At 32.4% G+C, this 23,177-nt stretch overlaps 3 protein-coding genes across 7 annotated transcripts; 2 read left to right on the forward strand and 1 right to left on the reverse strand.

Moving 5' to 3' along the window:
* Positions 1-6,041: 6,041 nt before the first annotated feature.
* On the forward strand, positions 6,042-7,864 carry LOC102618448 (60S ribosomal protein L35). The gene is made up of 4 exons (XM_006485946.4): positions 6,042-6,207; positions 6,326-6,461; positions 7,039-7,195; positions 7,575-7,864. The coding sequence occupies exons 1-4, from the start codon at positions 6,204-6,206 to the stop codon at positions 7,647-7,649; spliced, it is 372 nt and encodes a 123-aa protein (XP_006486009.1). The 5' UTR covers positions 6,042-6,203; the 3' UTR covers positions 7,650-7,864.
* Positions 7,865-16,620: 8,756 nt separating this feature from the next.
* Positions 16,621-18,842, forward strand: LOC102618164 (exocyst complex component EXO70H1-like). Its single transcript, XM_006485945.4, has one exon. The coding sequence runs from the start codon at positions 16,845-16,847 to the stop codon at positions 18,756-18,758; it is 1,914 nt and encodes a 637-aa protein (XP_006486008.1). The 5' UTR covers positions 16,621-16,844; the 3' UTR covers positions 18,759-18,842.
* A 128-nt stretch (positions 18,843-18,970) lies between these two features.
* Positions 18,971-22,757, reverse strand: LOC102617115 (probable pectate lyase 4). Of its 5 annotated transcripts, none has more exons than XM_006485940.4 (5): positions 21,837-22,753; positions 21,065-21,416; positions 20,762-20,972; positions 20,570-20,638; positions 18,971-19,444 (listed from the first exon to the last, which is right to left on the reverse strand). In XM_006485940.4, exons 1-5 carry the CDS (start codon positions 21,961-21,963, stop codon positions 19,208-19,210), a joined length of 996 nt encoding a protein of 331 aa, XP_006486003.1. In that variant the 5' UTR covers positions 21,964-22,753; the 3' UTR covers positions 18,971-19,207. The 5 variants fall into 5 exon arrangements, with proteins under 5 accessions (XP_006486003.1, XP_006486004.1, XP_024957276.1 ...); XM_006485941.4 differs by lacking the exon at positions 18,971-19,444 and adding an exon at positions 19,530-19,929 and having other exon boundaries at positions 21,837-22,757; XM_025101508.2 differs by lacking the exon at positions 18,971-19,444 and adding an exon at positions 19,530-19,966 and having other exon boundaries at positions 21,837-22,754.
* Positions 22,758-23,177: the final 420 nt, after the last annotated feature.

Genomic DNA, 23,177 nt, shown 5'->3' on the forward strand with positions numbered 1-23,177 from the left:
AAAAGTTGTTTCAATTACAGGCGAGTACATACTACTTTCAAATTAGTATAAGATTATTTTTTTGATTATAACTTCTCTTAAGAGGTTAGAAGAATGAACTGTCAAGATTCCGATCAATGGATTCCAATTGGTATCTCCGAATTTGATTGATTTACGTGTGAATGATAACACAATCCTCTCATGTATTTTTTTAATTATTAATGTTTGTTAATCTTTAAGTGTATATTAGAAATTATTAATCCTTATGTTTTAACATGTTTATGTTATTTTTCCATAATATTACAGATGTTATCGGAAGTTTATGTGGTGTGGGTGATATCGAGATCGTTGGAGCTAGTTGGAAAAAAAAGAGATATAAAAGTTCTAACAGATTAGTCAGTTGAATATAATCAAGAAAACTATGACTTTATATTTTTTAGTTATTGTTTTTTTTAGTTATTTATGTTATTTTTTAGTTATTGTTTCTCTTTACATTATTAACTTTTGTTAATTTTTATGGATAGCTCGGTAACAACAAATATTACTTTATTGGGAAAGTTAGGGGAGATATTTGATTCAAATTTGTACAAGAAAGATGAGGGTCCTTGTATTGTGATAGTAACTTCTACAACCATTAAAAAATTCCAAGGTGATTATTTTATTTAAATCCCACTAATTAACATTTTCAAATGCAATGTGGCTATCTTAATATTATACACAAATTTGGATTTTGTTCAAGTTTCGTTTTAGGTTACATTTGCTCTAAACATGTGAGGTTAGTTTCTTTGCCATAAGTGCAAGCAAAATCTACATAAATCTTCAAATAGATTATGTAGCATCATTAATTGAAAGATATTCTACCGTCTCCAACGTTGTGCAAGTTATTGAAAGTTCGAATGTGAATAAGATTACTTTTGAGGAAGAGATGTTCCACAACACGATGTGCATTAAAGAACTGTTTGAGGCTGATTGGAGTTTTCAACTGAAGGTGGTTTTTTTATTTTTCTTTTTTCTTTCTCATCCATTTGTGTTATTTGTTCCTAAATGTTGGAATGTCCTTATTATTTTTGTAAATGCTTATTGTTTAATTGTAGGAATATATTGTTACTGTGCGGGGCAAGAATAGAGAAATAGACAACTCCTTTGGATGGTACTATGTTTCATGCAAAACATGCATAAAAAAGGGCATACCTACAAACGGTATTTATATGTGTGGCACTTGCAAAAAGGAACGTGACTATTCTCTTGTGATGTAAGAAAATAATATTAATTTTTTTAAATTGCTTATTATGTTGTTAGTTTTTCACTCTAATTCATTATTCTAATGTAGGTACAAAATACATATAAAAGTCATGAATAAAATAATAGAGACAACTTTTGTTTTATTCAATCATGTAGCTGAGAAGTTACTTGATACATCAGCCCACAAGTTGTTTAATAGACTACCTTTATATAGTAGGGATGTCCTTGCAGAAATTCAAAGCCTTTGTGGAAAAGATTTTATTTATAAACTGAAAATGAATGATTACAATTTGAAAAAGGGACTTGAGAATTTTACTGTGTCAAAGCTCTTCACCCCTGATGAGAAATTGGAACTAGAACAAGAATTGAAGAAGGACAAAAAGGTATTATCTACCTATGCTAGGTTCAATTTGTAGGCAATATATGTAATGTTAAAAAAAATTAATTGTTGTTTTTTGTAGGAAAAAAACAATACAGATCATGAAAATGTAGAAATATATGAAAGAAAAGAAGGACATTCCCAAGAATTGGTAATTTTATTTACTCTTATTTCCCAGTTGTTTTCCTTTATGATTAAAATTAGCATGTTCAGTTTACTCATAATTATAATTTCTTTGATTAAAAGATTACAGGATCCTCGTATATTGATAAGCCTTAATAAGGAAATTATGTTTCGATTGCTCTCAATCTGCAACTCTACTACTATTACAATCACTTGAAATTACAAAAACAGAAATTTCATATGAACTTGGGACAGATGTACAGAGGTTCAATTTAGCTAATTTCCCATATATTATTACAACTACGGGGAAAATTAAAGCTGATCATTGACTTTCAAATTAAGCAACAAACAAGTGGCTGACTGCTATTTTTCCTCTACCAATTGAAGGAGACTGCCGATGCTATAAAACAAAAGTTGATTAAGAATTTAAATAAGCAAAATTATCAACTATCCGTCCTAAGTTTAGCATTTATTCATTTTTCGCCTTAAGTTTGCAATTCGTATTAGTCATCTACTGAAAAAATAGAATTGCACTTATGAAATGACAATACAAAAACAAACACAAATGGCTATAGTGGTAATTTTGTATGAATTTTTCTATCCTTTTGATGGATGGCTGATACAAATTAAAAACATGAGATGAAAAATAAATAAATTTAAATTTTTTAGTATTTTTGATAACGGGATAAACCAAAGGAGGAGGAGAGCTTTATAATTTCCCTTTAAATAATTTAAGGGTGTGATTGGGTTTCTATTGAATTGTATGCTTGGATTTGCATGGAATTATCAAATAATTAACATGTGCAAGCATTGAATTGTAATGACTAACGAAGACTTATAAGGCTTGGACCAATTTGGAAAAATGCTTCATTAATACTTCGTGGAAGACAAGCCAACTTGGAGCCAGTTGATCGAGATAGTCAACAATTGATTGAGCTAGTCAACTAACAAAATAAAAGTTAATTGAGATAATTTTAAGAATTTAAGCGTAATAAAAGCGCAATTCGTATTAGTCATCTATTAAAAAAAATAGAATTACACTTATGAAATGACAATACATAAGCAAATACAAATGGTAATAGTGGTATTTTTGTATAGATTTTTCTGTCCTTTTGGTGGATGGTTGATACAAATTAAAAACATAAGATGAAAAATACAAATTTAAGGGTGTGATTGGGTTTCTGTTGAATTGTATGCTTGGATTTGCATTGAATTATCAAATAATATATGCAAGCATTGAATTGTAATGACTAACGAAGACTTATAAGGCCTGGAACGATGAGGAAAAACGCTTCATTAATACTCCGGGGAAAACAAGCTAGCTTGAAAGCAGTTGATCGAGATAGTCAACATTGATTAAGATGGTCAACTAATAAAATAAAAGTTAATTTAAGCGCAAGTTTGGGTTTGAAATAATCAAATAATTTATCCAGTATTGAGAAGAATTCAATTCCGTTATTTTATTGAAAAGAGATTCATCGCTCCCTCCCAATCATCATCAGACAACATTCCTTCATTATCATCAAACCATGAACTAAGAACTTCGTCATCATATCCAATATCACTGGCTGCTATGAAGAAGTTTTTGATTTCTGACAGAGCAGTCCTCTTAGTTTCCAAGCAAGCTTTGCATCCATCCATTTCATCCAAAGCAACAATTTGTATTAGTCATCTACTGAAAAAATTGAATTGCACTTATGAAATGACAATACAGAAACAAACACAAATGGCTATAGTGGTAATTTTGTATGAATTTTTCTATCATTTTGGTGGATGGCTGATACTAATTAAAAACATAAGATGAAAATAAATAAATTCAAACTTTTTAGTATTTTTGATAATGGGATAAACCAAAGGAGGAGGAGGGCTCTATAATTTCCCTTTAAATAATTTAAGGGTGTGATTGGGTTTCTATTGAATTGTATGCTTGGATTTGCATGGAATTATCAAATAATTAACATGTGCAAGCATTGAATTGTAATGACTAACGAAGACTTAATATGCCGTGGAAAACAAGCCAGCTTGGAAGCAGTCGATCGAGATAGTCAACTAATAAAATAAAAGTTAATTGAGATAATTTAGCGTAACTTTGGGTTTGAAATAATCAAATAATTTATTACAGTATTGAGAAGAGTTGAATTCCGTTATTTTATTGAGAAGAGATCCATCTCTCCCTCCCAATCATCACAGCAATCAGACGACATTCCTTCATCATCATCATATCATGAACTAAGAGCTTTGTCATCTCAGTTTCCAAGCAACTAGCAAGCCTTGCATCCATGCATTTCATCGAAAACAACAATCCAAAGTAGTGACGTTAATGAGAATGTATATAGGCTATCCCTATCTTACATGCATGTAAGATACATTCCCCTCACATGAACAATGTATGTGTGGGACCTTCGTACTGTTCATGTAAGGGGGTTGTATCTTATATGCATGTAAGATATGGGGATCCACACACACACACACACACACACACACACACACACACACATATATATATTCAAAGATATGAAGTACTCAAACAAAAAAAATATTATTATAAAAAATTGATGAATAATATAGTTCCAGGAACTGCTAATATGGCTCTTTGAACTCTCTTTACAAGTATAGTACGGTGTTGGTTGAAATTTATCCGGTGTGTATAAGGGCTTGTTAAAAATAAAAAGAGAGAGAGAAATGTGCCAGATGAGAAGTTAATGCATGAGGCTATTTGCACTATATAATATACTTTTAACATTTTATTATTATGTACCCTCATTAATAAACTTTGAGAAATTATTTTTTACTCTGAACACCCTCATAAATACCAAAATAGTCCTCTACTGCATTCATTTCTACTCTTTTTTTTTTTATACCATAAACCAATATCCCTTGATGCCCATGCTTATGCATAAAATACTAATTAATGATTTTTATCTTCTACACATGCATCATGTTTTTTTTCTCCCCTGCACCTGTTTACTATTACTTTTTGGGATATTATCATTCGTATACCCTATAAATGTTCTGTTATAAAAAATACTACAACACTTTGAGGGTGTATCAATCATCCACTCTAAATTGACAAAAGCTATATGCCGACCACCAAACCGTTAACTGCCGTTTGAAAGTTAACGGAATAATAGTGAATTGACGATTTTACCCTTGAAAATTATCACTTTTATACCCTTAAATTATTTTATTATCACTTGTATACCCTTAAATTATCACTTGTATCCTATGAAAAGACCAAATTACCCCTCTGGCGTTATCCTATTTAAACGGCAAGTAACGGTTTGGTGGATGGCAGATACATTTTGTCAATTTATGGTGGATGATTGATACATCCTCAAAGTGTTGTAGTATTTTTGATAACAGAGTATCTATAGGATATATACATGATAATTTTCCTTACTTTTTTTTTTCAAATAAAATTCTAGTTTGTTGTCTCTTTTAATAACAACAATTTCCTTTTTAAGTTTCGGACAACTGCTTTTTCTTCCCTTCACCACCCCCCAATACCAAAGTCATTGTTTTTTGATTTCTGCTCTATTATTTGTTAAAATAAACTTTTGAATGATGAATTAGATTTGATGTTGAGGAAGAATGTTTTATAGGGTTTGAGATGTAATAGTTTTACAATAAATGGGTGTTAGAAAGTAGTATTGTTGTTATATTTATTTATATTGAATGGTCCTTAATTGTAAATTGAGTTATGGGCTTTCTTGTAATTAAAAAAATATGAAAATAGTGTCTTAAATGATAAATTATGAAAATATGAGCGTCTAAAATATATTTTAGAATGCAAATCGTCTCACCAGAAGTTTATTTATTGAAACCTTGGAAGAGAAGAAAAAATATTTATTTTTTAATTATTCTTTTATTTTTTAATATTGAATGGTGCTTAATGGTAAATTGAGTTATGATTTTTAATTAAAAAAATAAAAATAGGGTCCTTAATAGTAAATTATGAAAATATGAGTGTCCAAAGTATATTTTAAAATATAAATAATCTCTCCCGACGTTAAATAATCTTACCCAAAGTTAATTTATTGGGAGAGAAGAAATAATATTTATTTTTAATTATTCTTTTATTTTTCAATATTAAAAATTATAGAATAAATAATATTTATCAAAATGTAGAGGCTGGTGAGTTATGGTGAGTTACACTGAGAGGTCAAATATTTCTACTCTATTCAAACTCAATGAAAGAAACCCGAAGTAGCCCGGCCTGGTTCGACCCATGGTCAGGATTCAACCCAGCAAATAATGGTGCGTTGTTGAAGATTAAGGGGTGTAATGAGAAAAGCTTAAGAATCACTTATTTACATATCAGACTAAACCGGAAAGACCAGCACAACCGGACCCGGTCCATATTGAGCCCAGCTTTATATATAAACCTAAATCCCCCGCTGGTTCAATTTTAGGGTTTTCATAACCATACGCATAAGCAGAGGAAGCCGCCGTTGCAGGAGCAGAGACACCAAACGTAGCAATGGGTAAGCCACGAACTCAAAGAACTATCGATTGGTTGTTGTATTGTTGCGTTTTTTGAAATTGTGTTTTGGGGGGTTTTTTTTTTCCTAAAACAATAAAAACGGGTAAATTAAATGACAGCTAGGATCAAGGTGCATGAGCTGAGGCAGAAATCGAAGGTGGATCTTTTGAACCAGTTGAAGGAACTCAAGGCTGAGCTCGCCCTCCTTCGCGTTGCTAAGGTCACCGGCGGTGCCCCTAACAAGCTATCCAAGATGTATACTTTCTCTCTCTCACTGTCTCGCTCTCTCGCTCACTGTTCTTGTTTGTATATTTGTCTAGTTAGATTATTTATTACATTGATCGTGTTGGTTTATGCATTTGAATTGCTTTTTTGTGTTGTTTTAAGGTCTGGGTAATGTTTACTTTTCGCTTTTAAAGTTCTGTTAGGTTGAAAGATTTTTTCGTTATCGTTTTATTCATATTTCAGTTGGCTTAGTTGTGCTTTAGTGTTGATTTAGCCGAGTAAAGTTAAAAATTGTTTTGCTGATTTGCTTTCCAAAAAAATTAGGATTATTTTTATTAAATTGATGAAAACTATTCCAATGTAACATGTAGTTGTTCATACATGAATTGAGTTGTATGCTTGAGCATGATTTTTTGGGTAGAGTGATATATTTATGAAGCATGTGCAGCTAAGATTTGGCTTGAGCATGAAATTTTGGAATATTTTATCAATTGATGACTCATATGTCTTCATATTCTCCTAAATTTTATATTTTCTTCATTACTTGCCATTTTTGGTTGGGGTATAACTATCATTAAATTTTTGTTGGATTGTGTTGTGGATGCAGCAAGGTGGTGAGGTTATCGATCGCACAAGTGTTGACTGTCATTTCACAAAAGCAGAAGGCTGCATTGAGGGAGGCATACAAGAATAAGAAGTTCTTGCCCCTTGATCTGCGTCCCAAGAAGACCCGGGCTATCAGGAGAAGGCTTACCAAGCACCAGGTACTGTTTCTACTACTCATTTTTTAATTTTTTTTTTAGTTGTATTGTTTTGAAATTGTGTTGTTGATGCTATTTCATGGTTTTTGTATTATTTACTACTTATGGGTTTGGTCTATTACTGGTGACCAATGAATGTACATGAGTCATTAAATCATTTCAGTATCTAGTATTTTCAAGTCTCTACATGGGTGGTTTTTTCTGTTTTAAACTTTTAATTGTAGATGAGGATTTCTTTATGATACTAACACTTGTTGAAATCCTGCTAACCTTTCTCATTTTTGCCCGACCCTGCTTATTACATGCATCCACTACTGTTTTTTAACATGCCTATGTACGAGCAAGGTTGTTCCTAAACATTGTTTCTGTTTTCTGTGCCCAGGCTTCACTGAAGACCGAGCGGGAGAAGAAGAGGGAGATGTACTTTCCCATGAGGAAGTACGCCATTAAGGTGTAGGCTAGAATCTTTTTCTAGGAGTATCTTGGTATCTTGCAGTTACGAACCTATTTTGTTGACAAATTTTTACTTTTGTTACCTTTTCAAATATCATTTTTGTTCACTTAAATTTGCTTTTGTTCAATCTTATGTGTGTAAAACTTGAAGGGTGCATCTCAACCTAAACAAGATGTGCTAGATTGTGATGGAATAGCAGTCAAGATAGGATTTCTGTTCTTGAGTGTTCTTATTTATCTACATTTGTTGGTAAATTCTTTGTTTTATTTCTTGCTGGGTAATGTAGTGCATTGCCTTTAGAATGTCAGTGATTGTGGAAAGGATCCCTAGTCTGAAACTCATCTGTAGTGCGATTAGGTTTTCATATTTGGTCAATTTCTTAGCATGCTTGGTAATTAATTCCCATAAAATACAACCAGATAAGCCATCTAGTTTTCACTAAAATTCAAGTGGTCTTGTACTGTGATTAGCCACCATTGGCTAGACGCCTAACTATTTCACCGCACACTTTGTAAGCTCATGTTCCTCCACCAAGCCTCCAATGCCAACATAAGTGCGTGCCATTATTGAGTACATCAAGAAATTATCGTTCTGATAGCATCTTTTCATGTGGATAGACGATGAATATTTCTATTAACCTCGACGACTCTGAAGCCGGCAACCCATCGCCGAGACAATGTTGAAATATAGAAAAAATTTTATTCTGGATATCAATATTTATTCTATTAAAATATACTTCAATTTATTAAACAAAATTAGAACAATTTGAATTGGTATTTAATGATAATGATTTATAGAAAATATAAATAGAAGATTTGAAAGAAATAATACTATTGTTTATTGAATAATTTACATTGAAATAAACTTTTACTATGACCAAATATTAACATTTGTCCATTTTGTCATTTCAACGTACTTGTTTCCTTTTATAATTGATTTTTTTTTCTAAATATACATGCTAAATTATATGATAATTGATTATATTATAATCTAAATTTATCGAACATATAACCAATATAACCAAATCATTTATAAAGCTGATTATTTCATAATATATCAAAAAATGGAGTCTATTTTAGGCAAGAGTTTTAGGTTTAAATCATTATAAATATATGTCTTTCATAACTTTAAAATCAAAGTGTGGTTAATATTGAATTTTAGTTTCACACTTTGTATGAGTTCTGAACTTCTACTATTTTTCGGCATTCTGTGGAATTAATAAGATCTAACAACCTAGATTTACATGTATTCTTAGAATCACGTTAATTCTAATTTATTCCATTATTCTGGGCAACCTTATATTAAACAGAGTACTGAAACTTTTTTTTTTTTCCCATCAATCTATTGCCGGTTTTTATTATACTTTTTGCTACATCACAGCCTTACTAAGATTTAAGTCTTGGGTTCAAATTTCTTGTAGTGTGCGTGTGTATATATTTAATAAATATAAAAAAAAATTATAGCATTACATCTACTTAACCATTACATAAGCACTCAGTATTAGTTTAATTAAAATCATGGGAAATTATCATTGCACCATATTTTTTGTGCCTTATATTCATCCAACCACCACAAAATTCTAACATGTTCTCTACACCATTTTTTTTTAAAAAATTTGCATCAATTAGCCACTTTTGCACTAACACCATTAAATAATTTAAACGAAATGATAATTTTACTCCTAAATAAATTAAACGGCCATTTCATCTTTTAAAAAGCTTTGAAAATTTTAAAAAATACCCCTAAATTTAAAAAAAATAAATCCAAAATAGAGGTGCTCAGTTGATTTTTATTAAATTTAGATTTTGCAAAATTTTAATAATTATTTTTATTAAAATTTTATAATTTTGTAAAATTTTAATAAAAATAACTGCATTTATTTATTAAAAATAAATCCCAAAATTTTAATAATTTAGGGGATTTTTATTAAATTCCAAAATTTTGAAATTATTTTTATAATTATAATTGTTTATTAAAATAATTTTTTAAAAAATAAAAATTCTAATTTTTGGATTTATTTCTTTATTAAATGTAGGGGTATTTTTATAATTATATATATTTTTATTTTCAAAGCTTTTACAGGATAAAATGATCTTTTAATTTATTTAGAAGTAAAATTGACATTTCATTTAAATTATTTAATGATGTTAGTGCAAAAGTGGTTAATTGATACAAATTTCGAAAGAAATGTTGTGTAGAGAACATGGTAGATTTTTGTGGTGGTTAGATGAATATAAGGCAAAAAAAAGTGGTACCATAATAATTTCCCTAAAATCATTCATCCTATATTATCTTGACTAATTCAAATTATTCTACATGGTCCTTTTTTAAAAAAAAAAGAAAAGAAATTTGTTAAAGAAATGGTTTGCCTATCTATCTTTAATTAATATTGTATTATTTTTCAAATTCTTATACGAATTGGATCTGTGGTTTCCAAATCCTCTGGACCGAGTCCTAACGACAAAAATGAAAACTTCTTTGAATTTGATTTTATAATTTATTTGAAGCATTTGCCGGACTTTGAGATAGCTTGAAGATCAAGCATGGGATCCAAACTAATCTGACTAAATATTAAGATTAATCAACCATTTCTGGATCAATATTATTATTTCTGTCAACCCATTAGTCGTTAAACCAACTATCAGAGTATCTGTTAAAAGGTAGAACCAATACTTCATAATTATTTATTTTATTTGCTTATCAAGACTGGTTCTCAATATTTTTACTATCATAAAAAATTAAGTACTTTCATCTAGTTGTTAAAAGGAAGAATCATCAACTAACATTAATGTTGATGAAAATGAAGCAAGTGAAATGGGAGTAGTTCGTGAAAATATTGTGAGGGAATTTATGCTTAGATAAATTTAATCTAATTATTTTTGTTCATCTTTTTTTTTTATAAAGAAAAAAGTACTTTAATTTGTAAAAATCTAACTAGATTGATTAAATAATTATTTTATTTGTCATTGACTTTTAAATTTAATAAGTATTTGTTAGACTCAAATATTTAAAAGTATTAATAACTTTATAATGATTAAAAAGTCTTTTTTAGATGGGCATCCAAACACTTCAAAAAGAGCTTCTTATTAAAAAAAAAAAAGTTTTTTTTACTATGGTCATCCAAACAGCAAAAATAAGTAATAACTTTTACTTATCTTCTACTTTTAAGTAGAAGCAAAAGCAAATGCTAACCCAAACAGGTTCATAATCTTTTGTCTACAATAGGATAATTATTGAAATAGACGAAAAAGAATTTTCATGATCCCAGTTGAAATACTTCATAATTATTTATTTTATACCATGGTCTGAAATAGTTGCTTGCAATTACTGCAGTGGCTAATTTTGGTCCCAAATTTAGATTTAGACCAAAATGAAGTCGTGATTTGTATCTTCAAAGAATAGAATTTTGATTGTAAATAGCGGCTACCCATGATTTTGTGTCCCATTTGAACTACAAGACTTGTGATTTTCTACCAAGTCATATTCAACACCTACCTCCAATATCATTTTATTGCTGACTTTTATATATTTACAATAAATAAATAAATAAATAAATAAAACAATGTACAGTTTTTTAGACCGAATTTCTTTGAAGTCTATTTCTATTTTCAGCCACATGATTTTGGAATGCATGACTAAAGAGCATGTATAATAAAGGCATTTCATTAATAAACTTCCTACTGCAATTAGTTAATGGTTTGACAATTTTGAATAAATTTCTAGATATACAAATGGGTCCGAAAACTGTCCAAAAATAAAATTGAAAATTGTGCACTACCCATTTTGAAACCATTAACATCACACATGTGAACTAGCATGATCAAACTTATGTGTAATTATAACTTACAAGAGACGTGATTTAATCATCTAGTAAATAAGACACAACTCTTCACAGATATATATATTTTAAAATATTTTTAGTATGTGATGACTGAGAAGATCATCCCCCCTGGTTCTGATTTCTAAAGCTTCAGCACTTTAAATTTTCAACTCACATTAAACGAGCAAACTAAAGTCAAAGGTGAGCTTGCGTGGTCTCACAATTGAGCCATTTAGGATGATTCAAGAAACACGGCGGGGCAGTAAATGCAGAGCGAATGATATTAATCTTCTTCATCCGTTGACCTCTTTTTCTTCCTTTTGTAGAATAATAATCTAGTTCAATTTCATTTCTTTTGTCTTTAAAATCATTATTGTTGCAAATAGGAAAAAAAAAATACATCAAAACATTGCAAAATATAGATTAAAAAAAGTAACAATAAATAGCTCAAATCATTTTATCGGTTGTGACTACAATATCCCTACTCTACAACTTAGATACGTTCAAATGATCGGATTTTATTGATCTTTATCGACTATTTAGCCAAATGACAGTTCCCAGCTGTGGGCTACAATAACCCTAAGACATCGTATTTCCTTTTGGAAAAATGGAAGAAACACGAGTTTGTTTGTGAAATCTTTTGAGGTTGAAGGTGAAATACTTAAATACTAAAACACGCACTGTACCATTTCATTAATCCAGCACTAATAGTTTCCGGAAATTATGAATCTCAGGTTTTTTCAATATTTTTTAACTCTCAGATTTTAAATAAATAGCCGTTGTTATTAGTTTGTTGTTGCTCTTGCTAATCAAGAGTTTTCACCTCATTACTCTTTTTTTTTTTTTTATAAATTAACTTGCTAACTATGAGATGGTGTATTGCTTCATGCCACTATATTTCATTGCTTCTAATCCAACGATGGGCCAACTGCACAACAAAATCAGGAATAAGTAACCATGATCTTAAAATATGTATATTTTTTCACTCCGGAAAAAAAAAAAGGGACATGTTCATGCAAATTTTATGTGAATACTTTTTCTGGATTTGTTTGGTGCTCAAGTTATAAGAAAGTGAAAGGTCGGTTAAACAAGGAAACACGTGAATATGTTCGTAGGAGATTTTATGTGAGAATTTTTTTATTTCCGTTTGGAAGGGTATGCATAATAAAATCTGATTTCTTAAGTTTTTTTTCTAGGCCATTATATACAGAGTGAAAGATTGTTCAGAATACATTTCCGGATGCAAAATATTTTTGATATTGTTAAGTAGTTTTGGGTGAGTGATTTTTTTATCGGCCACCTGTTTCAACCCTGAAATAAGCAAGAATTAAAAGCATCGATTAAAATCTGCAAAAAGTGGTCAATGTACGTGATGAATCTTGATAGTCATTTCATCAATTTTATTTGATATTAGAAAATAGTTATCTCTATCCAAAAAAAAAAAAAAGAAAGAAAGAAAATAGTTATGACTAGTTTTTCTGTAGGTCTATGAAACAACGTGATACAAGTGTTAAGTTAATTTGATTCTTTTAATGGGATTTTTGTTCAGATTACAAAGGTGAAAGCAAGTAAGAAGAAAGGGTAATGAGTTCTTCAAATTCTTGTTAAGATTTTAACTCGAGCTTAACACAAAAGGCTACCATGTCTTGAGGGTTAACTTGGTGTTAAGGGAACCGAAGTGCTGAACGGTTAACATTATGAGTAAACAATTTAAAAAAAAAAAAATAGTTACCTATAAAGACATGTAATATTTTAGGTGATCTTGGGCTTCTTTCAATCCTAAAAATTAGATGGAGTGAGGTTTTCCATAAACTAATTGATATGGGAAAATTTTAACAATCTCCTTCTCACGTATAACGTCTTGGGTTGGAGAGTTGAGACAATTAGTTTTTTCAATCTTCTATTAGATTACTGAAAAATTTTGGACCCTCTAATACTGATTTTAAGTAATCTTGAGCCTCTCTTAAATCATAAAAGTTGATCTGTATAGAAAATTCTATTACCCGTCAATTAGGACATGTCAAATTTGATAGTGGAGGGGTTATCTAAAAGATGTAGCTCGAATTTATAGTGTGTATGCATCAACTTTTAATGAATGTTAGTGGGATTGCAGTAGTTTGAAGAAATATTTATGATATTGGCTATGATTTCACTTGGTAAGAACAGTAGAACACGGTCGGTTCCACATCAAAGCAATCACTAACATAACATGCAATTTGTGATTAAATTAAAACAAAAGCAATGGATGTATATTTAATCATGCTAAATCGTGCTCGTTTTAGAGTATTATTATCCTAGTTTTTCGGAAGATTTATGCTAAATTAATACGGTTGAAACTGTAAAAAGCTTCTTAATCTTTTAATTTCAATAATACCGCAACAAACAACTTATAAAAGTTCAATATTTATTAACCAAAATTGGTTGATGTGAGTGGTTCGGCGCTCTCACTCCTTAAGAGAGGTTAGGGGTTCAAGCCCTGCTTTCGTATGGAGTCACCACTTTGGCCAGCACTTACCCTTTACAGGCCGATCCGGTGCGAGCGGTGATTAGTCTGGGTTGTGGTACGAACTTAAAGATGCCTCCCACAGTTGAGGCCCACTCAAGATCACCTCGTGGTTCAAACAAAAAAAAAATTCAATATTTATTCTACAAATTAGGTATTGGTATTTTTTTAAGAAAAAGATTACTTCTTTTTTAATAAAAGAATATATATGTGCATATAAGATGTGATTCGCTGTTATACGTATCAAATTCTAAATTTTATATTATTTTCAAGTCATTGTTTCAGTTCCAGTGTTATTTTTTATTTCTTTTTTGTAAGAATAAGGTAAGAGTGGAGAAAACTGAAAAGTTATACCAAATAGTTTAATGCTTCGCAATACATCCGCCAAGCCCCTTCGTGGCAAATTACAGATTTTATATTGAAGTTTCAGACTTTGTAAACTTCACAGATTTTTCATAACAACAGATTATGGACTCATAATTTTCAAAGAATCTCGAATATAATAGACTCGTTCGTATTTGTCTCCATCAAAGTATTGCCAATATTTCTATGAGTTGCATAGTTACATACCCTTATCTAGACCAGATCAACATTCTTATCATCACAGATAAACCGTTTCATTATTTTTTAACAGATTATTTAGCTTATTGGTCAAAGTTAGATACTAGAGCATATCAGCCTCTAAATTTTTTAATTGGAAATTTTTGTAAGCTTGTACAGACTAAACATCAAATTATTGACGCGACAATTGCAACTATGAAATGAGAAAAATGAAACAATGATAACAGAAGAAATAAAAGAATATCGATAATGCAAATTGACAACGTCAAGGAGACAAACCCTAATCCTCCCTATTAGCTCATCATGCATTGATGTTTCAGGCTGACATCAGTTTGAAGTCATAGTTGATTTTGTCACTCTCAACCACGGGACAGAATCCCAATTAGTTAGAGAACGAATATGTTTAAAATCATAGTTTTCATTTTGAATTAAATTTGAAGTTATTATGGTTGTAATATAAACAACCATAGGATTTGCTTTCTTCTTTGAGCTGAGACTCGATTTGGTATAACTTTTTAAATAAAGTTTATCTAAATAGAGTTTTTATTAGAAGAGTTTTTAAAAGTGAAGATTTCACCCAAAAAAAATTAATTGTTTAGTTGTCAATGGGAGTTTTTATCAAAAATTTAAAATTATTTTAATAGAGAATTTTTTAAAGTTATATTATGAAAGGAATGAAACAAGATTGTCAAATAAGTAAAATATATTTTAACTATTTTAATATTTAAAAAAATTCAAATTGTACTATCAAAATCCTAAAATTTGAACTTTTTTTCTAATAGAGATAAAATAATTTATTTAATTTTCAAAATGTCCACTCAAAAAACAGGGCAAAACTATGTTGCAACAGTGGTATGGTACCACAGTTGCAACCGGCTATTGGATCTATAGTTGTATACTTGTATTAGCAAGATCTAATGGCTGAAAGCAACAGTGGTACAGTACCACTGTTGCAACATAGTTGGACCCCAAAAAACAACGAAACAATAACAAAATATTTAAAAAAAACTTATGATATTAAATAAATATTTATAACCATTAGATAAATTATACTAAACAGACATTAACATATAATTTTTTATTTTGATCAATTATCTTATCTCAAAAGGTATCGAAAGAACAAATACAAATGCCACCCCCAGTCAAATTACTATTTGTTCAAAACCTTGATCATTATAAATTCCACTTTCCGTTACAAGTTCGCACTTTTTCATTACACCTCATTTAATTTTTGTCATAAACTTCAAATTTTAGTTTTAAAAATGTCAAGAAACGGAATCGCCCTCCCTCTCTAAACATACGCCTAATCTTGCACAAAAAGACACCAAAATTCAACCGAATTTGCCAGGAAAGAAATATAACATTTCGATCGTTGACAATGAAGGCAAATAAAAACTAGAAGTTTAATAGTTCTGCGTGATTAATTTTGGCGGGTCAAGTCACTGGATTAGTTTAGAAATACCAGAAGGGAAGACTTGCTGAAAGTGACAGGCCGGCTTTTATGTCTAACACATTCTTTCCAGGTCGTTTCCGAAACAGACCTTGCTTGGGAAATATGAATTAAGAAATTACCATTCTTGAAACAGTTTAGGATTTGATCTGCGAACGAAGTGTTGGGTGACTTTGCTCGCAATGACAACCACAGATTCAACACCATTAAGGGTGCGTTTGGAATTGAGGTTGGACAATTGTAACTTAAAAATATAACATTAAAGTATTTAGTAAACACTAATTGTTGTAGTTTAAAAATTATGTTGATATGATTTTTCACTTGTATACTAGAAAATGTATTATATCTTTAATAATTTTATCAAAATTATAATTTATAATTTATATTATTACATATTATTAATTTTTATTTCATAATTATAATTTTTTTTTACAGCAACTGTAACTTAAAAATTACGGCATATCAATTTTAAACAAGACCTGAGTGGTTGCATAGCATAATTCTGTATCCTTATGGAATTTACATGTCTTGTAAACGGGCAGTCACAGATAAAGTTTGGTCAGTCAATGATTCTTCTTGGTTCAGCAACACATTTAAACGTAATTTTTTACATTTTTGGTCTGTCAACCCATATAAACCTTTGATTTTTCTTATTCTTTTTTTCTCATACAGGAAAAATGGAAAATAACATTTATCCAGAAAAGAAGACCAAAAAAAAAAAAGCCCATCTTCTTTAACTGAAAACTCGGTGGCTTTCTCTATAAAACCCCCATCAAAGCACAAGCAAAACAAAACCATGAAACAACTAACCTGCGTTGCACTCTGCATTTTGCAATTCTCTTTGTCTCATTAATCAAATAAAACATGCCAGGGAAAGGAATGTCAATTCACTTCTTCTCATCTCATAAAACGCTCTCTTCTTTGTCTTCATTTTCAAGCCCCCGTACACCATCAACTCCTTCCTCTCCCGCATTCTCACACACATTCTCTGAAGCAATGGTGGAAGAGAACATAGCAAATGCAGCGACAATGATCAAAAAATGGGATATGAACTCTCCCTCAATCACCAAACTCACCTCTTTGTTTCTCCACAACAGAAAAGAGGCCAAAGAGTTCTTGAAATGTGTCAAGGACTTGCGCTGTGCCATGCATTATTCAGTCTCTGAGCATTCAACTTCTGACAAGCTTGTGCTTGCACAAAACCTCATGCAAACTGCCATGAAAAGGCTTGAGCATGAGTTTTATCAGACATTGTCAAGATATCGAGATGAACTTGACGCTGATTCAATTTCATTAGGGCGATCCTCAGACGGGTCATCAAGCTATGTGGGCGATGAGGATGAGAACGGATCAGTAGATGATGATGAGTTGAGAAGAACTGGTGAGACATTGACTGAGATGGGGAGAATTTCACAGCTTGCAATGGCGGATTTAAAGGCAATTGCTGACGTTATGATTGGTTGTGGCTATGGCAAGGAGTGTATAAAGATTTATAAACTGGCAAGGAAATCAATTGTTGATGAAGGGCTGCATCAGCTGGGAATTGAGCATTTCAAGGCTTCTCATGTTCAGAAAATGAACTGGGAAGCATTAGAACATATGATCAAAAACTGGCTGACTGCAGTGAAGATTGCAGTCAAAACACTCTTCAGCGGAGAAAAATTTTTCTGTGATCATGTCTTTTCAGCATCTGACAAAATCAGAGAGGCTTGCTTCTGTGATATAACCCAAGAAGAAGCATTAAATCTATTCAAATTTCCTGAACTAGTTGCAAAGAGCAAGAAATCGGCAGAAAGAATTTTCCAGCTGATGGAACTTCACAATATGCTTAATGTACTCTTTCCAGAGATAGAATTGATATTCAACTCTGAAGCAACCTCAGCCGTTAAATTGCAAGCTCTGTCATCAATGCACAAGCTCGGAGACTCTGTTCGAGCTATTATATCTGACTTCGAATCAACACTTCACAAGGATTCTTCAAAAACACAAGCTGTTGGTGGAGGGATTCACCAGTTAACTCGATCAGTCATGAGTTACATAACTTCACTGGGAGAACATGGTAACATTCTTGCTGACATTGTGGCTGATCATCCCCCGCCATGCACTTCATCATTTCCAGAATCTTATTTTGAGAGTCCATCCTCCCACAACAGTCGAGGATCAGCAGTCTCACTCCACCTAGCTTGGCTCATACTGGTTCTTTTGTGCAAGCTTGATAGAAAAGCAGCACTATACAAAGATGTAGCTTTGTCATATCTCTTCCTAGCCAACAATCTTCAGTTCATCATCGAGAAGGTTCGAACATCTGTCCTGAAGCACCTTCTTGGTGATGACTGGCTTTGTACGCATGCCAAGAAGCTCAAACAATATGCTTTGAACTACGAAACCATGGCTTGGAACAAAGTCTTCTCATCTTTGCCAGAGAGAAGTTCTTCACCTGTACCACCTGAAGTGGCAAAGGACTGTTTCCGGAGGTTCAGTGCAGCTTTTGAAGAAGCATATGTGAAACAAACATCATGGATTGTACCAAATAGGAAACTAAGAGATGAATTGAAAGCCTCAATAGCAAAGAAACTTGCACCAGCATATAGAGAATTCTATGATGAATATCGGGTGATACTAAGTGGGGAAAAATTTTTGGAATTGTTGGTGAGATTTGGACCTGATGACTTAGAAAATCAATTGTCAGACCTGTTTCATAGTTCTTCCATTTTAGGTAGTTTTTCTTCAATATCTTCACCACGCAGCCCAAAAGGATGCATACCCCATCAAAAGTAAACAGTTGGTGCACATGATATCAAAAATGTAAGCTCTCGGGCCAATATAAGTGAATGTTATAATTGATACTAGCGTTTTCAGTTCTTTCAAGTTGTTAAAAGTATTTGGCAAAGGAACCAGTTTCTCAAAACTTTATGTGTGACTTAGGTACTTTAAAGAAAACTATAATAGGACTCATTTAAAATCTCAGAAACAGAGAGAAGAAAGAAAAATTCTGAACATGACAAAGAATTTAATCTAATTCCCAAAGCAACCCAGTAATTTCATATTTGGAGTTGTGGCCAACGGAAGATATTATTTTAACCAAAAGAGGCAGCCAATTATAACCCTTGGAAGTTCAATATCTTTTTTTTTTTTCTCCCCTTCTACTGAGAGAAAAATAAAAGCAACAAAGCAGGACATATATATATCATCATGCATGCAGTGGGCACAATGAAGATATTGAAAAGCTAATTAGCTATCATCACATCTGCTGGTCTAGGAATCGATTGCCAGCCTGTACAGATTTGAAGAATTTGTTTAAGAGAGTCTGAGGGTGCTTCCATAGTCCACGTTGGATAGTATTCACTCGGATGGAATACACATTCTTCCCCTACCCCTGTCAATAATTGTGCTTGTGCTCCTTTCAGGAATATGTCTCCTTCTGATCGTATCAAGCCAGACTTTGCCTCAAGCTTGTCCGCTGCCTACAAATACATCCCAAAGGCAGCAGTTCGAACAAATCAAGTCACTTCCAGTGGGGTAAAACAATTATTTTCAGCAACAACTATAAACAGGAATGTCTTGAGTTTTTTAAGAACATTTAATAAAAGATGTAGACAAGAATTACAAAAGACCATAATACAATATGTTCTTAGTCTATTCCGATAGGAGTACTACCCACGTATGAAGTATACATGAAGCACAGGATTCATGTTTCATTAAGATAACAATTTTTTTCCCTCTGTTTATTGTAAGCTTTCACAGAAGATGAAAGCAGACAGTAACGGACAAAATTGTTAAATTTCAGGTACCGCAACAAGAGTAAGATCTCCTGCAAGTGATGGCACCTTCCATGTGATAGTACGCTAACACAACTGGTGCTCTTGATGTGTAAGGACACATTCATCATTGATCACTATCCATTGCACTTCTGATTTAAAGGGAATATTACAGGTTCTGCTTCAATTATCTGCATGCTGATACTATAAAGAACTTATGGATTGCATCTACAGAGATATATTGCAAAATGAGGTAAATGTTCAGTTGAGAAACAAACTCATTAAACCTATCCCTACAGAGACACTACTTAGTGGTACTTCTACAGTCATATGGTATACTGGACTGCTGGTAATAACACCTCCTCAATTGTACTAAAATTTGCATATTTTTTATCTCATGGATTATGTTTAGTCAGTATCAGAAAAGATAGTAAAACAGTCGGATAGTTTGGCCAATCAAACCAGTTTAATACAATCAAACAACTTCCTTTCTTGTTGCTTCTAGGAATGCTATTGCATAATACAGCAGCTAGTAGAAATTTAAGCTTGAACTTGAAACAAAATGCTTAGTTACCATTTGACTCAAATTTGCTACCCAACTCCTTATGCCATTAATAACGAAGAAACATATGCTAATCCTTCACCATAAAGTCAAAGTGAGATATGAAACTTTAATAAACTGGTTGAGTTCATCAGGTAGAATAATTGAGATGCTAAATCTGCAATTTGTCTGCATCACTATCCTCAGTTAGTGCTCAATATGTTCACACACAGAGACCTAAAATGTTTACAAAGAACATAACAAATAAGGTAAAAGAATGTGAATTTAACCTTCTCTGTATAATATTCAAAAGTCCTTTTCTTTTGTCCTGCTTCATATATATTGCATTGGGAGTATATCTGGTAAACAAAGAAGTGACAAAAAATTTAAGATTATAATTTTGATATTAACTAAGAGCAAAATAGCATTCTAGATTAATAACATTGCATATGCTTTCTTAAAAACCCGGGTGGATTATTTACCTGGGATTCCACACTTGCACAAACAGCATAAATGCCCCAGTTCCTAGTGTAATTATTGTACAGGTGAACCTTCCCAAATCTAAGGCGTGGATGTCTTTGGCGTGTCCCATCAAAAAGACAATGGTGAATGGTAACTCGGATGCATCTATCTCCGACATGAGAAGGGTCTGCTCCAATAAGCATTGTCTTGTCATGTTGTGTGAAGTAACATCTAGCACGCCAAAGTCAAAATAACTGGTCAGGATTCAGGAACCAGTATTAATCACACTATTAACTCTCATTAGCCAATGAGCGGGGACTAACCTAGAAACAGTAATATCTGTGCTTTGCCTGGTAATGTCAATAAGTCCATCATCATAATCACGAAGGCTGCACCGATCTATCCATATGTGCCTAGAATTCGGCTTAATTTGAATGCCATCAACATCATGTCCTCTACCACCTTCAAACTCAAGATTGCATATAATAACATGTTCACATTCCTTCAATCTTAACCCCTTCCCCGTGAGTTTAATCCTCTGCCCGCGGCCATCAATCGTCTTATAAGACGACACACTCAAGTAAGATGAAAGATGAATAGTACCCGAAACTTCAAAAACAATCCATAACGGTTCTTTTCTCCGGCATCCCTCACGAAGCGATCCCGGACCATCATCTATAAACAGGCACATACACAGTCACAGACAATCCAACACGTATATTCTAACACAATCACTTGATACAAAACATCAAAAACACTGCTTTTCAAGTATTCACGCAGTAAATGTTTAAATTGGAGTTCCAAATATACTAAAGTCCAAATCAACCCATTTACAAACTTTGAGCAACAGTATAAAAAAAATTAATTAAAAAAAGGATTTGATTAAAAAAAAAAATTCCAATGCTTCTCTAAATTTCTAAAACGCATAATTGAAAATCATAATCACTTAATAAAGTAAAATATTAATACATGAACAATCCAAATCCGAACTACAGAAAAATCTAAATTGGAAAAGCGACTGAATAACAGATCTGCAAAATGGACACACTGAGATGAGAATGACACGTGTAAGAGTGCGAGAGAGAGAGAGAGAACCGGATAAATTGGTGACGAAGTAGACCAGGCCGTGAAGCCCACCGATGGCGAACCGACCGAAACCCTCGGCCTGGCCGGCCAATGCTCTCAGGCAAGAATCCACTTGAGCGTACGGAAGCGTCACCATTTCTGTTGTTACTCCGCTTTATCCAGGCTTTACGGGGTAAAAAAGGAGAAATCTCTTGCTTCTTGTTTCGGTTCGCGAGAAAAACGCGGGTCCGGCTGAACACGTCAGCATAACTTTTATACGTCATAATTCTTTATCACGGGTAAACAAATATCTTTTATATACAGTTGGGTAATAAAAAAGCGCCTGTCGAGCATATCCCCATTTCCTAGCCGGGGCCAATCTGGTCGGCTGAATGGTGTGAATAGATTTCTGGTGACGTCTTCTCCATGAAGCACGTAACGACCGATCAAAAACTCGTATCGACCAGAAACTTGTTATTTAAAAAGAGGGACACGATTCGCCATGTCCCAAATCAATAGGGAGAACACGACGCCCACGTTTGATTGTTGAGACTCGTTAGGGCTCTTGATCCCCCGAGTATGACAGACGTGAGAAATGTTCTAGGAATACGGAGTGATTGCCTATAAAAGTTGGGAAAATAGATTGAGAAGGGGATACCAAAAAAAGGAGGGGGGAAAACTCTGACAAATTGTTATGAGAATTCAACCTCATTAAAAGCCTCTAAGGTGTTTTTCTTTGATTCAACGGTTATTAGTTTGCATAAGCCTAAACTATATATTTTTCCCGAAAACCCTGCATACTGACTTAAGTATCGGATGATTTTCGCCGGAAAAATCACCGGCACCTCTGATTTGTTTCTATGAGCGTAGGTCACGAAGGAAGAGGGTGGTTGATTTGAGTCTCTGGGGTTCGTGTAATTGAGAAGGCGTTGGGAGTGCACTATTTCAGTCATTGTCAGTATAAACGTTGTTGAGATAATTTGGCCGGGCAAAGTAAAGGACGACCAGATTTCAGTATCAACACATATTGATAAGAAATTTTTCTTTTTTTTTCTTTTTCTTTTTCTTTTTTCTTTTTTCTTTTTAACATATTTATCAGCATGAAATTGCATATTACACACTCAAATCTAACTACACTAACCCAATTCAAACCCCTCTCCAGGAATGCCCCAAGTTGCATATATCTTATAGGGTTCGGCTATGTTAGAATCGTTTTAAGATAGAACACTCCTTCGTAACCATAAGATTAAAATTATAATGAGTTTTTTTATCACTTATCACTTTGCGTGTGTGGCTGAAATTCGTACTCTACTGTAAATTAGTTCCAACATAACCATAACCTATCTTATAATACATCCAGTCAAAAATTTT

This window comes from Citrus sinensis, chromosome 4 (genome assembly GCF_022201045.2).
Source record: "Citrus sinensis cultivar Valencia sweet orange chromosome 4, DVS_A1.0, whole genome shotgun sequence".
Classification (NCBI taxonomy): domain Eukaryota; kingdom Viridiplantae; phylum Streptophyta; class Magnoliopsida; order Sapindales; family Rutaceae; genus Citrus; species Citrus sinensis.

What these genes read in the sequence shown, in the direction of transcription:
- LOC102617115 (XM_006485940.4), bottom strand. Translation starts at nt 21,963, where the DNA reads ATGGTGACGCTTCCGTACGCTCAAGTGGATTCTTGCCTGAGAGCATTG. An exon ending in GTGCAAGTGTGGAATCCCAG is followed by an intron (nt 20,639 to 20,761) that starts GTAAATAATCCA and finishes TTTGTTTACCAG; the next exon opens with ATATACTCCCAATGCAATAT. An exon ending in TTGAATATTATACAGAGAAG is followed by an intron (nt 19,445 to 20,569) that starts GTTAAATTCACA and finishes ATGTATTTGTAG; the next exon opens with GCAGCGGACAAGCTTGAGGC.
- LOC102618448 (XM_006485946.4), top strand. An exon ending in CCTAACAAGCTATCCAAGAT is followed by an intron (nt 6,462 to 7,038) that starts GTATACTTTCTC and finishes TTGTGGATGCAG; the next exon opens with CAAGGTGGTGAGGTTATCGA. An exon ending in GAAGGCTTACCAAGCACCAG is followed by an intron (nt 7,196 to 7,574) that starts GTACTGTTTCTA and finishes TTCTGTGCCCAG; the next exon opens with GCTTCACTGAAGACCGAGCG.
- LOC102618164 (XM_006485945.4), top strand. Translation starts at nt 16,845, where the DNA reads ATGCCAGGGAAAGGAATGTCAATTCACTTCTTCTCATCTCATAAAACG.